Source organism: Geotrypetes seraphini, chromosome 2, assembly GCF_902459505.1.
Source record: "Geotrypetes seraphini chromosome 2, aGeoSer1.1, whole genome shotgun sequence".
In the NCBI taxonomy this organism is placed as follows: Eukaryota; Metazoa; Chordata; class Amphibia; order Gymnophiona; family Dermophiidae; genus Geotrypetes; species Geotrypetes seraphini.
The window spans coordinates 268,442,295-268,458,077 of record NC_047085.1 but is presented as its reverse complement, the minus strand read 5'-3'; the positions used below and the strand labels follow the sequence as shown (position 1 = coordinate 268,458,077).

The 15,783-nt window shown below is 45.2% G+C and overlaps 1 protein-coding gene across 2 annotated transcripts in view; it reads left to right on the top strand.

The window, feature by feature from the left end:
- The window catches only part of LOC117355797 (zona pellucida-binding protein 2-like), a 148,333-nt gene that overhangs the window by 107,681 nt on the left and 24,869 nt on the right, over nt 1-15,783 (top strand). For both annotated transcript variants that reach the window (XM_033934843.1, XM_033934844.1), the window contains exon 7: nt 9,211-9,372. In XM_033934843.1, coding sequence (XP_033790734.1) covers nt 9,211-9,372 — 162 coding nt within the window. The remainder of the gene's footprint in view (nt 1-9,210; nt 9,373-15,783) is intronic.

Below are 15,783 nucleotides of genomic sequence, written 5' to 3'. Positions count from 1 at the left end.
TCACTATGTTCAATCCTCTGGCTTCCTGACTGAGATGCTGGGGGGTAAAACAGGATTTGAGCTCTTATTGGGCCCTGTGGTTCGGAAGGGAGCTCTGTCGGCGATCTACAGGTGTTTGAATGCTGGGGGGGTGAGTGTATTGCCTTATGTGACGTCCTGGGAGGGTGATTGGGGTGCCCCTATCCCGAGAGAGGTGTGGGTGGAAATTTGGCAGGCGATCGCTTCTTCTGGTATTGCTACTTTGATTGTGGAAAATGGGTTTAAGGTTCTGCTTCGGTGGTATTATACCCCCCTGCTATTGGCCAAGATGGGGAGGGTGAGGGGTGGGGGTTTCTGTTGGAGGGGCTGTGGGGAAGTGGGCACCTATCTCCATATGTGGTGGTCTTGTAGGATTGTGCGGGATTATTGGATCGAAATTTTTGATCATATTTCTGTCATTCTGCAGCAGAGGATTCCAGCAGACTGGCGTCATGCCTTGCTGTTTTGGCATGAGCTGGACTTGGAACGGGGTGAATCCACCTTTTGCATTTTAGCTCTTACTGCTGCCCGCTTGCTTTTGGCCTCTAGGTGGAAGCAACCGGTACCTCCATTATGGCAGGAGGTGGAATTGAAGTTGCACCAGTGGCAACTCTTGTACCGCCTTACAGCGGCTCAGCATGGGCTCCGCCATAGCTTTGCTCATATATGGAGGAATTTTCGCTCCCTTACTTGATTTCTGTGGGACATTTTCTGTGGGGGGTGGGTCTGTTTGGTCTATGCTTTCCTTTCGGGGTACCTTTTTCTTTACTGATTGCTCTTTGAACCTTTCCTGTCCACTGTTGGAGTGGGAGTCTGGGCTTGTCACCGGGGGGGGGGGGGGGGGGGGGGGGTTGGGACGTTGTTGATTTTGTATTTTTGCGTATTATATTGTACAGCATTGTTTCTCTTATTTTGTTCTTGAGAGCCTGATTGTTGATAGCCTTTGTTTTCGCTTGTGATGTGTATTGCCTTGCTCTCTTGTGCATTTTCTTTATTAATAAAATTTCAATTATATAAAAAAAAAAGTTTGCGGATGATACAAAACTATGTCGGGCGGTTGGCTCTCAAAGGGACTGTGAGGAACTTCAGAAAGATCTAAATCAGCTGGAAACGTGTGCGATAAAGTGGCAGATGAATTTTAACATAGACAAATGCAAGGTGATGCATCTGGGAAAGAAAAACAAAGAACATGAATACAAGATGTCAGGGGTGACATTAGCCAAATGCGAACAAGAAAGGGATTTGGGGGTGCTGATAGACAGAACCCTAAAGCCATCGGCTCAATGTGCGGCGGCGGCGAAGAAAGCAAATAGGATGTTAGGCATGATTAAGAAGGGGATCACGAGTAGGTCGGAAGATGTTATAATGCCACTTTACAGAACAATGGTCAGACCACACTTAGAATACTGTGTCCAACACTGGTCTCCATACCTTAAGAAGGATAAAATTCTGTTGGAGAGGGTGCAGAGGCGAGCCACGAAACTAGTCAAAGGCATGGAGAATTTAAGCTACAAGGAAAACTTTTAGTCCCTCGGAAAACTGGGACTGTTCACACTCGAAAAGAGAAGACTGCGTGGGGATCTGATAGAGACTTTTGAAATATTAAAGGGATTTGATCAAATTGACCAGGAAGCAGCATTACTGACATTTTCAGATGTGACGCAGACAAGAGGTCATAGCCTAAAACTGAATGGCAGCAGGTTCAGGACAAATGTAAGGAAGTTCTGTTTCACACAAAGAGTGGTGGGCGCTTGGAATGCTCTCTCGGAGGAGGTGGTGGCAGAAAATACTGTGCTGGGTTTCAAACGCAAGTTGGATGCACACCTTCTTGCAGATCATATTGAGGGATACGGGAAATCCGGGTCTCCAAAAAGGAGCACCTAAATAGGCCTCCACGTGTGCGGATCACCGGACTAGATGGACCTTGGTCTGATCCGGTGAAGGCGTTTCTTATGTTCTTATGTTCATGCATATTCATTGGGGAAATCCTGAAAACCTGACTGGATTGCGGCCCTCAAGTAGGGACTTTGAGACCCTTGAATTAGTTGGTCTCCAGCCAAATGTGATGAGTTGGGTCACATTGAAATTGAGATGAAGGTGAAACTGGTTGCATTTCTTAGTGAACAGACATGTGTCTACCATAACAGACTGCTGGTCAACCCATGCTGAAGTTTATATTGTGATGACTGATAGAGAGGGATTTCTAGTTCAGTAGGCACATCATTCTGGAACACTTGGGTTGTGTATCCATGGCCATGAGATCCTGTGTAGATAGCTTCTTTTACTTTTCTTCTGCTGTGCCTTCCATCACTCTGGACTGTCCTCTAATTCCTGAGTTTTACTGTCTACACAGTCTGTTCTGCTCATGTTTATTTTAAATTTAATTTTGGATTTTTTATCCAATCATGCTTTTTGATGTTGCAGAGGCTCTCAATTAAGGGACATCTCTGATTGCAGAGAACATAGACCTTGAGGGCAGTAGTCTGTAGCCAAGGGGTAGCTTTCTTGGCTAGCCTGCATTAACAGTCCGGGAGCTCAGGGATCATTCTCTTAGGAGCAAACCTGCTTAATCCAGGTTTTGTCTCACCATAACTCCTTTATTTTGTATTCTGAGCCCTCCAGAACAGGAGAAAACTACTGTACCTAAATGTACACAATTAAAATTGCCTTCCATCCTCCAGGTATCTCCTTTATTTAAGTACAGTTGGTAATTTGGTGGGTTTGGAGGGCTCACAATTTCCACCACAACTACTAGATAGAATGAGATTTGGATTTGGATAGCCTTATTCACAGTCCAGTACACTGACCACTAGGCTATTCCTGCCCATAATAGCTAATGCTGTCATAGCACCTGGTATCCCCTTTCAGTTCTTAGGGAGAGTGAAAGGGGGACAGCATCTACTGGGAGATTAAAGAGAGGTCAAGCTTAATTCATCCAGTGATCAGCAGGTTATTCAGAACCTCTTTATATTTAACTTGAACATGATAAAAAACATGCTTCTTTTTAGACTTTGATATGTCTTCCTTTTCCGTTATTTTGGGTCCATTCAATTCCCCCTAAAAAATGCCCATAACTCACCCTCTTGTTATTTGGATGAACTTAATGGAAAATGTCCAAATTCTGCCTTTTCAAAAATCATGATTCAGATATTTTGGGCAGATGTAACTGTTTTGGGCTGTTTTGAAATATCTGTCTGCTTTGAAAATGAGTCTTGATGTTGGATGTCTTTTTTAAAATTTATGTTTATTGAAAGTGGAAAGGGTTACAGCAGAAAACAGGCAATAAGGAATACAAAAACAGTCAGATACTACATAGTCAAGTAACAGCAAAATCAACAGGTCCCCGTCCAAACCCGCCACCCCCCTCAAGAGAACACAATACTCCAAGTCCAGAGTTGAAGCAAAACCAATCCTAGGACCAGCTACATAGCACAGGGACAACAGGAAATGTCGAACCAGACCCCCAGCCACTATTTTAAGATATACCTTCCAACACACAACCAGCATACGCACATCAGCACTCACAGGTGCAAACACACCACCCCTCGCACAACTACCTGACACACAAGCCACACAACTACCAGGCACCCCTCCCCCTTCCACCCACCCCAAGGTACCCAGAGAACGAGAGAAGCAAGTAAGGAGTATATATGGGAGTCAGGCTAATAAAAAACAGGCAGACCATAAGGCCATTCATGCCACTAGATCCCTCAAGCACTCCCACAGGGTGACATAGTGCTGCTTAGCCAGATGAATAGACAGGGTATAGCCCGAATCTCAAACTGAGCCAGCTCCAGAAGTCTACCCTTTCTTTTTTTTTTTTTTTTTGTTATATATATTTATTTGAAATTTTTTAGAGAAATACAAAGCATGAGAGGTACAACAAATAGAAAACCAAAAAAAGTTCACACAGAACAACCCCTCTCTCCCCCCCAGAAACTCAAAAATGCAAATATTTGTACTGTAACTCTTCAGTACAAAGCACCATAACACATCCAAAAAACCCCAACCCTCCCTCCCCTCCCCCACCCCAGGGTCAATTATACAAATAAAATACAATACAAGATGGTTAGCACTATCATAAAGATAACAAACAAAGGTCATGTTATACTTTCACACCATTTAACATAAGGATCCCACACTTTAAAAATGAGTAAGTCGATTATGCAGCAAAGCAGTCAATTTAGACATACGAAAAATAAAATCCACTTTACGCAACAAAAAAAATTCTTCCAGGGGGATAGGCCTGTTTCCAATGGGCAGCCAATAAAAGTTGAGCCGCCGTAAAAACAAAACAAGCAAGTTTATGCGCTTTAACAGATAACAGCTCTGAAAGATGCTCACTGGTTACCCATGACTCACCGAATCACCTACAAAATCATCCTTTTGTCATTCAAAATAAAATCTTCTCATCTGCCATCATATCTTCACAAACTTCTTATCCCTCAGTGTCCCACTCGAACTCTGAGATCTTCGAATCAAAATCTCTTATTGATTCCGTCCATAAAATAATTTTATTACACACGCAAAATAAACTTTGCAGTAACTGCCCCGACATTGTGGAACTCCCTTCCACAACCACTTCGTGACGAACAAAATCTTGACAAATTTAAGAAAAACTTAAAAACTTTTTTATTCCGAGATGCGTTCTCTTCCACTTAGTTCTATCCTCTTAAATTCTTTGCAATTTAATTTTGCGCTTCCACAAACATTCAATATATCTTATCCCCATCCCACATGTTTTTTTCCCTAACCCCTCTTTCTTTTTTCCTACTTACAATGTAACTTTACCCATCCACTCCCTCTCTCCTCACTGTCAAGTCTGTCTTGTTATTGTTTTTAATGTTCACTATATATTATTTAAATTAATTAATACTTTTTGTTTTCAATTGCTTCTACTCTTAACTGTCAATTTTTTAAAATCCAATGTAAACCGTCCAGATATTTGCTTGATGGTCGGTATATTAAAATTTAATAAACTTGAAACTTGAACAAAGCTGATGGTAAATGTAAGAGAGCGCTACCCATATGTCGATGAAGAGTTATATGAAAAATATCAGACAATAATTCAAAAACCATATCCCAATAGGGAACAACCCGTGGGCAGTCCCACCAAATATGAAGAAAGGTATCTTGCTGACCACAATTTCTCCAACAAAGATTAGATAGCTGGGGGTACATTTTATGGAGTCGCATAGGCGTAAGGTACCATTGGTACAGCATCTTGTATCCATTTTCCACCAAAGAGCTAGCTACAGAAACACAAAGCAATCGAATAAACACCTGCTCCCAATTTATAGCTGGCAGAAGTCTACCCTTTCATTGGGCCTCCGGCGGAGCATCCTCCGAAACCCAGTAGGTTAAGATCAGCTTTTTTACTAAAAGAAGGGCATTGTATAAGAATCTACAATGGGGAAGAGTCAATCCCTGTGCCCGAAGAGACCCCTGGAGACCCAACAAGAGGGCACCATAGTCCCACTCAACCTTGCAACCCACCACCTGCTCAAGAAGAGGGAGCATCCCCCTGCCCCCCCCCCCCCAGATGGACAATTTGGAACATTCAAGAAAAGAATGAATATAAGTACCCGCCAAGCATTTACACTTAACACAAAGGTCACTGTCCCACAGTCTGAGGTGCGCCCCCTTCTGGCAGATAATATAGGCTCTGTGAAGGATCTTAAATTGGAGTTCTTGAAAATCAGCAGATTTCATGAAAGCATATAAAGTCTTAAAACACTCATGGAACTGGTGTTCTGAAATGCTGTGCCCAAGGTCCATTTCCCAGTGCACCCACAGTGCTCCCAAGACCGAGGAAGGAATAGAAGATTTCAGTAGCCGGTACAAATAAAACAGATTGTTGACCTGAGGTGGAGTAGCGAAGAAGAAGCTATCCAGTGGGCCCGCACCTCATGCCCTCGGCGTTCGGTCTCCCAGTAATGCCGAAGCTGGAAGTACGAAAACAAGTATCAATGAGGAAGACCCCAGCGATCACAGACCTGTTGAAAGGAAGGGAAGTCAGTAGGATGAAGTGCCAACACATGCTCCATAGCCACACACCCCCAGCCGCATGTGCACTGAACATAGTACGGCCCCAGCCTGGCTTAAATTGAGAGTTCTTCTCCAGCTACAAGAAAGGGGACATCATTGCACTGAGACCCTGTCTACGCCACTATCACTGCTAAACCCTCTTCAAAGGCAGCAAGAATTAAATACATGTCCGGTAGTGGAGAGTGGGGTCAGCCTGGAAATGAAGCAGATTAATGAAGTGAAAGGGGTGGCTCCAACCCTCTGGCCATCCTGAAGGAAAATATCGGGCCTGCCCAGTATAACCTTCATGAATCCAGTGCATAAGCGCTGCTACATTATACAGCCGTATATCTGGGATATTAAGGCCACCGAAGCATTTATGAAGAGAAGGCTTCAGCGCACTAATCCGAGGAGCTCTAGATTTCCAGATAAACTGAGAGATAACCGCTTTAAAGTGAAGCTCATCTGTATGGCGAAGCCGTAGGGGCATGGTCTAAAGGGGATACAACAATTTGAGAACAAGAACCATTTTCACAAGGGCTACCTGACCCAGACTAGCCTTTTCAACTTCATTGGCCATATTTGAAGGATTCATATCTGCCCTTTGCCTGCACTTCTGTTTGGTGTTTTCATCATCCAAGATTATACATTGAAGCTAGTACTTCTATATTGAATCTCACAGTGAGAAAGCATGGTATAGGAAATCACTAAATCATTTAAAATAATATATAAAAAACTCAGAGAGTGTATGGGACCAATGATAGGTCACTTTGTAGTTATTAGCCTCGAAACAAACATCGGGCTTTTAGCTGTGAGCGCTTGAGATCCCTGATACCTCTCTATATTACCTGTTGTGGGTAATGGTGTCTTGTACTTTAGCCAAGTTTCAAAGTTTCACAATATTTTGGAGTGTTTGTTGTTTTCATCATCCTCGACAGCCTGGCATGAGTACTTTTCTCAGATGGTCTATTCTAACTGTATTAAAATGTATTTTATTGAAATGGCTGGAGCCAGATGCTCCTCATATATCGCTGTGGAGGACTCAGATGATTCACTTGCTGACTTGGGAACAACGGGGTGTCCTGGATCTTTCTACTCAGCAGGGTTTGTGTTATACGGCCATAAGGGAACCTTTCTGGACTACTATGACTCCCCTGGCCAGGAGTCACATTTTGAATTGCTGATTGTGATTCCTTCTTGTTCCTGTTCTCCTTTGTTATCTTGCTTTTAATAGTTGCATCTTGTTGGGGGGAGGGACTCTGGAAGGGGAGGTTGGAAATAGGGGGATTCTGAAAATTGTTTTCTGAGCACTGCTTATTTGGCTGAACACTTTGTATCTCAGATAAAGTATACTCTTGGTTTGAAGGATTCCTAAAACTCAGAACCTACAGTGTAAAATCAAACAAAGAAAAGTCAGAATCCTGGTCAAACCCCTGCGGCGTACCACAAGGATCTCCACTATCCCCCACCCTCTTCAATCTCTACACTGCTTCTCTAGGAACGCATCTGGACAATCTGGGCATAACCACTTATAGTTATGCTGATGACATCACCATCCTCATCCCATACGATCATTCTAAACCTACCATGACAGACAAACTTCACCAAACACTTGAAACAGTCACAACCTGGATGAAAAATCACAAACTTAAACTCAACCAAGACAAAACAAAATTCATCCTTCTCGAAAATGACAAGATCCAAACCACAACCAACTTAGACATAAACGCAATCAAATATCCCATCCAAACCACCATAAAACTACTTGGCATGACCATAGACAGATGCTGCACTATGCAACCGCAAATAAATAAAACAATTCAGAAATCATTCGCAATCATGAGAAATCTGAGACAAGTCCGAAAATTCTTTGAAAGAACACAATTCCAACTTATAGTACAATCCCTAATACTAGGTATATTGGACTACTGCAACATCCTCTTCCTTCCTTGCCCTGCAACTACGATCAGACAACTCCAAACAATCCAAAATACAGCTTTGAGACTCATCTACTCATTGAAAAAACATGACCACATCACTGAAGCCTTCATCAACTCACATTGGCTTCCAATCCAAGAAAGAATCCAATTCAAATTCTACTGCATATTATTTAAAACCCTACACGGAGACAGCCCATCATACTTGAACAATCGCCTCATCCAAGCACCCACTACAAGACACAGAAAAACGCACTCCCCATTCATACCCCCCCCAATCAAGGAAGTAAAAAGAACAAAACTACACGACGGCCTCCTAGCCACCCAAGCCGCAAGGCTGGACAACCAGATCTCCAACCTCTTGATGACCACCCCAGACTATAGGACGTTCAGAAAAGAAATAAAAACCACACTCTTCAAGAAATTCCTGAAGCAGCAATAACATCACGACCGTTTAGTAACTCTAAAACTGACATTTGATCTACCCATTACTGCACTAATAATAACAAAAGAACTTCCACTATGACCACCTATTAACTCTTTTACAAACCACCTCACACTCAACAACCCGCTAAATGTTTATAAGATCTACAACTTACCTCTCTTGCTAATCATTGTAACTCTGTTTTTTTGTTTTTTTTTTTAAATTAACCTTTTGTAATCCGCCTTGAACCGCAAGGTAATGGCGGAATAGAAATCCCTAATGTAATGTAATGTAATGTATCTGTGATTTACCTTGGCTCAATAAAAATCATTTAAACATAAGTATTCTATTAGTGATAGTGTATGTTATGTACCCACCGAGGATATTAGATTGAATGGTTAATAAATGGTGTGTTTACTTTGTTCAGATAATCCTTTACCCAAATAACTAGTCATTTACACAGAGAGTGGTGGAAAACTGGAACACTCTCCCGGAGACTGTCATAGGGGAAAACACCCTTCAGGGATTCAAGACAAAGTTAGACAAGTTCCTACTGAACAAGGACGTACGCTGGTAGGGCTAGTCTCAGTTAGGCGCTGGTCTTTGAGCAAAAGGGCCCCCGCGTGAGCGGACTGTTGGACATGACGGACCACTGGTCTGACCCAGCAGCGGCAACTCTTATGTTCTTATGTTTTGGAAATAGTCTTCCTGCTTACAAAATTATAAATTTCATATGTTCATACAAGTGCATATATTTATTCTTAATTTTAATTAAAAAACATTAAAATATTTCTTTTTTGACAGTTGCATGTCCTCCTGGTAAATTCAGTGCAAAATTTGATACAACATGCATTCCATGTGCATTGGGCTCCTATAATGCAAACTATGGGCAAACTGCCTGTATAAACTGTCCAGAATCAAAGATGACTGGTGAAAAGGGATCAAAAAGTAAAAATGAATGCCAAAGTAAGTTATTTCTATTTATATATTTTGCAGGAACATAATTTACATATTAATCCATCTCCTTTTTTACAAAGTCATGTGGCAAGAGTCCCAAAGCCCTTTAAATCTCTACAGGCTTTAGGGCAGTTACCACAGCAGCAGCAAGGCTTTGTAAAAATGGGGGAGGGGTAAATTTCAATAGCAATATTATGGAATTCTTTTATATGTAAGGGGCCAGTTTTCTAAAACTCACAGGATGGGTAAGAAAACTATTTACAGTTATCTTTACTCAGCCCCATTTACCCATCTTTTGCCTGCCATAGAAAGATGTAGTCCTTCATTACAGCATAGACTCTTGTTTTTCCATTTATTGCCCCAGTCACATAACTATCTAAAGTGGTTTGGTTTATACCAGATTTGGAGCCAAGTGTTGAAACTGATTGTGTATCACAGCCTCTCATCTCCCTTACCAAGAACAGGTAGAATTTCTGAAAATATTACAGTCTTGACTATGGGTTTAAGGTCTCTTCCTCAGAATCTGGATTGCAGAGAAGCTTTATCTAGCCAGGTTATTCACAAAGTCCTGTGGGTGGCATCAGAATCCTATAGAAAAAAGCATTAACACTGCTCTAAGCAGGGCCAGACCAAATATATCTGATGCCTAACGTGGCCATTTATTTTTTTCATAAAAACGAGACATCTATTAATTGTAAGTCCAACCCCCAATCCCGCCCCCAATTTCTTCCATTCATTTTTCATTTACACATAATATCTTATTAATTCATAATGGTAAAAATTGAAAACCCCCATAAATATAAATGATAATTAACATTTTCTCTGCGTATAGTGTGGTTTGTGGGTTTGTTTGTTTTTAAAGATGTCAAGGCAGATGACTTTAAAATATGCAATGTCACCTCAGTATCTATAGAAAAATAGACAAATATAATGCAAAATATAGACAGCACATATAAATTCTCAAAACTGACACATTTTGATTACTAAATTGAAAATAAAATCATTTTTCCTACCTTTGCTGTCTGGTGATTTCATGAGTCTCTGGTTGCATTTCCTTCTGACTGTGTATCCTTTCTTCCTGTACTCAGGCCCAACAATTGTCCCTTTCTATTCCCTCCCTCCTTCCTTCCTATGTCCTTAGTAATCCCAGTGCCTCCTTCCTATGTCCTTAGTGCCCTCAGTGTCTCCTTCCTATGTCCTTAGTGCCCTCAGTGCCTCCTTCCTATGTCCTTAGTACAACTTCCCATGTCCTTAGTGCCCTCAGTGCTCCTTCCTATTCCTAGTGCCTCCTTCCTATATCCTTAGTGCCCCTTCTCATGTCCTTAGTGCTTCCAGCGCCTCCTTCCCATGTCCTTAGTGCCCCTTCCTACGTCCTTAGTGCCCTCAGTGCCTCCTTCCTATGTCCTTAGTGCTTCCTTCCCATGTCCTTAGTGCCCCCAGTGCCTCCTTCCCATGTCCTTAATGCCCCTTCCTATGCCCTTTGTGCACCCAGTGCCTCCTTCTCATGTCCTTAGTGCCCCTTCCTATGTCCTTAGTGCCCCCAGTGATTGGCTGGCCCAGAACTTCCTCTCCGACGTCAGCGCCTGGACCTTACTTTTCTTTAGTTGTGGCGGTGGCAGACCTGGGGGGGTTGAAGCGGCGGTAGGCCAGGCTTCGGCGGGTAGGCAGCAGCAGCAGGGGCAAGTCCGGGGGGGAGGGAAGGGCAGGCTTTGCCTTTGGTGCTTGAGGGAGGGAGGCTGGCTTTGGCGCAGCAGGCAGGGCAGGATTAATTCTTTGAGGGCCCCTAGGCATACAAGTACACTGTGCCCCCTAGCCCTAACCACGCCCTAACCACTGAGGCCGGGAGCTGATTGCCGCTGTGCAGGACCATGTAGGAAGCAGGTAGGAATCACCATCATCGAATCGGATTGGGCAGTCCTCGTTGGTGTGTGACATCATAGCTCCTCACCGGTGGGGACCCCTGATATTTTCAGACCCGAGGCATGTGCCTACTGGGTCTACCCTTTAATCCATCCCTGCCAGGTCCCAATTACCTAGCTAGATCCCAACTAGTAAAGCAGGTTTTATGCTGCTTATCCAGGAATAAGAAATGGATTTCCCCAAGTCTAGGGTTACCAGATTTTACTTTAGTAAGATCTGGACCTCTAGACCCAACCCCAGGCCCATCCAATTCCACCCATGCCCAACCCATTACGCCCTCATATGTGGTGATGCCACTTCATAGAGGAGAAGACCCCCCCCCAAAAAAAAAGAATAAAAAATTGTATAAAACACTGTGAAAGAAAGTTAAAACACCAGCTTAAAAGTAAAAACAATAACGAGTAGCAAAACTAGAACAGCAAAGAAAACACTTGAACTTAAGTAGAGAAAAATGACAGCACTCTGCAGTAACCGGCATTGAAATATACAAAATACGCTATGGAGAAGAAGGAGATAAACACACGTTTTAACAGAACTAGAGCAGCTATGTAAACACGGAAACTAAAGTAGTGGAATATGACAGTAATATGCAGCAACCGGCAATAAAATACATGAAAAACGCTATGGGGAAGAGGGAGGTAAACATATGTAAATTCAGTCAGTGGAACCAAAAACAAACAATGGGGACAGAGAAGCTAGAAAACTTACTCACTTTGGCTGAATAAGTACAAGACATCAGCATGGGACCGCAACTGGCTGGCAGTTCGATAAACAAAGGACAGACAGGTGAGGAGAAGGAAAATAAAAAGACACGCTGGCAAAGAATGCAAGCAAAGCACATGTGGGGGTTGAGCTGAGGCAAGGAGCTGACTACAGTTGTGCAGAACCAGGCAGGAAGCAGGTAGAAATCACCATCGCCGAATTGGATTGGGCAGTCCTTGTTTGTGCATGATGTCGGAGCAGCACACTTGTGGGGCCCCCTGTTTTCAGGCCCTTTAATCTGGCACTGGCAGCAGGGAGGGAGGAAGGGAGGGGGCGCAATTGCCTGTCCCGTTGTTCCCCCGCACATCTTTGGGACGCTGTCCCTGAAAACGGGACATTTTGGCGTCCCAAAGCTGTGCGTGGGGACAACGGGACAGGGGATCTAAAAACGGGACGGTCCTATTCAAAACGGGATGTATTGTCACCTTACTGATGCCCTAAGCAAGCCATCAATCATAAGCATCTGCCTCACCCTACCTCATCCATGATAGTCCAACATCTTCCCTTCCCTCCTCTCACCATCCCCAGGTGTCCATACATCTTTCTTTTTCTCCCAGGTGTTTCTTCTTCACGTAAGGAAGTTCTTCTTCACCCAGAGAATGGTAGAAAACTGGAACGCTCTTCCGGAGTCTGTCATAGGGGAACACACCCTCCAGAGATTCAAGACAAAGTTAGACAAGTTCCTGCTGAACAAGGACGTACGCTGGTAGGGCTAGTGTCAGGGCGTTGGTCTTTGACCAGAGGGCTGCCGCGTGAGCGGACTGCTGGACATGATGGACCACTGGTCTGACCCAGCAACGGCAATTCTTATGTTCTTATGTGTTTCGAGCAGGAGGTTCTGCCCTGCGCTGCTGACTCTGAGAGCCAGCTCTACTTCAGCCCATCCGAGGGCTGCACAAGGCCAGCGTGACCCGGCCTCTCTTCAGCCCACTGCGGGCCGCCGAAAGCCTTTTCTACGCTCCAGCGCCTCCAAGGCAGAGGAAGGAGGAAGCTTCCCCCATCGTGTTCCTCCTTCCTCCACCCGACGCCATTCGAGCAGGAGGTTCTGCCCTGCGCTGCTGACTCTGAGAGCCAGCTCTACTTCAGCCCATCCGAGGGCTGCACAAGGCCAGCGTGACCCGGCCTCTCTTCAGCCCACTGCGGGCCGCCGAAAGCTTTTTCTACGCTCCAGCGCCTCCAAGGCAGAGGAAGGAGGAAGCTTCCCCCATCGTGTTCCTCCTTCCTCCACCCGACGCCATTCGAGCAGGAGGTTCTGCCCTGCGCTGCTGACTCTGAGAGCCAGCTCTACTTCAGCCCATCCGAGGGCTGCACAAGGCCAGCGTGACCCGGCCTCTCTTCAGCCCACTGCGGGCCGCCGAAAGCTTTTTCTACGCTCCAGCGCCTCCAAGGCAGAGGAAGGAGGAAGCTTCCCCCATCGTGTTCCTCCTTCCTCCACCCGACGCCATTCGAGCAGGAGGTTCTGCCCTGCGCTGCTGACTCTGAGAGCCAGCTCTACTTCAGCCCATCCGAGGGCTGCACAAGGCCAGCGTGACCCGGCCTCTCTTCAGCCCACTGCGGGCCGCCGAAAGCTTTTTCTACGCTCCAGCGCCTCCAAGGCAGAGGAAGGAGGAAGCTTCCCCCATCGTGTTCCTCCTTCCTCCACCCGACGCCATTCGAGCAGGAGGTTCTGCCCTGCGCTGCTGACTCTGAGAGCCAGCTCTACTTCAGCCCATCCGAGGGCTGCACAAGGCCAGCGTGACCCGGCCTCTCTTCAGCCCACTGCGGGCCGCCGAAAGCTTTTTCTACGCTCCAGCGCCTCCAAGGCAGAGGAAGGAGGAAGCTTCCCCCATCGTGTCCCTCCTTCCTCCACCCGACGACATTCGAGCAGGAGGTTCTGCCCTGCGCTGCTGACTCTGAGAGCCAGCTCTACTTCAGCCCATATTTCATTATTCTTTTCTGTACCATATTTCACTACTGCCTTCTCCTGTTTAGTTGCTAAACTCTTCTCTGCTTTCGCTTTGTTCAACACCAAACTGTACCATATTTCACAATTGTCTTTGCTCCTTGTTTAGATGCCAATCTTTACTCTGTTTTTGCTTAGTTCAGTACCAAATTGTACCTTATTGTACCTTATTGTACCAGTTTTTGCTTAGTTCAGTACCAAATTGTACCTTATTGTACCAGTGTCTTGCCCCTGTTTAGATCCTACACTTTTCTCCATTTGCCTAGTTCAGCTCCAAACTGTATCCCCAGCCAAAAGGCTTCCTACCAGTCTCCCACTTTCTCGGTTGCCCCATTTCCCACTCTAGGCACCACATGGAAAGCGCCTAGACACCAACTGCCCCCTCTCATATAGCCCCCCTAGTTCCAAAAAAAAAAAAAAATTAAAAATTTAAGGCTCTCCCTTACTTGCCCCGCTCTTAGCCAGCCCGACTTAAGTTTCCCCTGCTCCTTCCTTAACCAACTCTATCCCCTCTCGCTGCAGACTCTCTCACACCAAACACCCCACCATGAATCCATCCATCTGGATCCTTCTCCTCCTACTCTGCTCACCTCTCTATCCCTCCCTCTGTCTGAAACCTCCCTCCCCCAACCTACTCGACCCTGCAAACACCAACACCATCTGCCCCGGACTCAGAATCCCCACACTGATACGCACCAGAAACTCCCCTCCCAAGAAAAACCCCCGAAAAGTCAACCAAGATTCCCTGAAGCCCCTACCCCCTGCCAATCTTCCCAATACTGTCCCGGACTCCCTCACCCCAGTCCCGATACTTTATTGTAATGCCAGATCTGCGTGCAATAAGACCCAAATCCTGAAAGATCTTCTAGATGAGTTCAACCCTGGTTTCCTGTGCATCACAGAATCATGGATCGCCAAAGACGATCAATTCACACAAAACGAACTCCTCCCCCATGGCTACCAAGGCCTCTTCTCCCCCAGACCCAACCGAAAAGGTGGTGGCCTTGCACTCCTCTCCAAATCTTTCTTCCACGTCCAGCTCCTTGAGACGGGCACCCATGCCTCCCTAGAATATCTACTTGCCTCAGTAAATGACGAACTCCGCACCCACCCACTGGGCATCCTGTTATTATACCGACCACCCATCCCTTGGACCAAATCTTCCAATCTCGTCTACGAGACTATAACATCTGCTTTCCTTAAATTCCAAAGACTTCTAATCGTTGGTGACATCAATCTCCACCTCGACGACACCAATAACAATGATACTTCCGAATTCAACAACTTCCTTACCTCCCTAGGCTTTCCCTCACCCACCCCATCCCCAACCCACGAAAAAGGACATACTCTAGACCTCACCTCTTTCATTGATCTTACCGCTTTCAAAACCTCAACCGATGACACTCGCTGGGAACAAGTCCCTTGGTCTGACCACTTCTTAGGGACCACCTGCCTCCCCATCTTCATGTCACATCTTCACTCCCCACCCCATTCCTCTCATCCCATAACCTTCCGCAAAAAAACCTCGAGCAATCTATTCTGGTCCAAATTCCTCAACAAACTCTCCTCAAACCCTAGACCTACAGACCCCGAATCACACTGGCATAACTGGACCGCCCTTTCCGAGTCCACCTACCACTCCCTTGCCCCATTAACCACCAAAACCATCTCCTACCCCCGAAAGGCTCCCTGGTACCTACCTTTCCACAGAGAATTGAAACAGAAATGTCGCGCTCTGGAGCGCAAATGGAAAAAATCTAAATCTCCCTCAGATAGACGGACCTGGAGAGCTAATA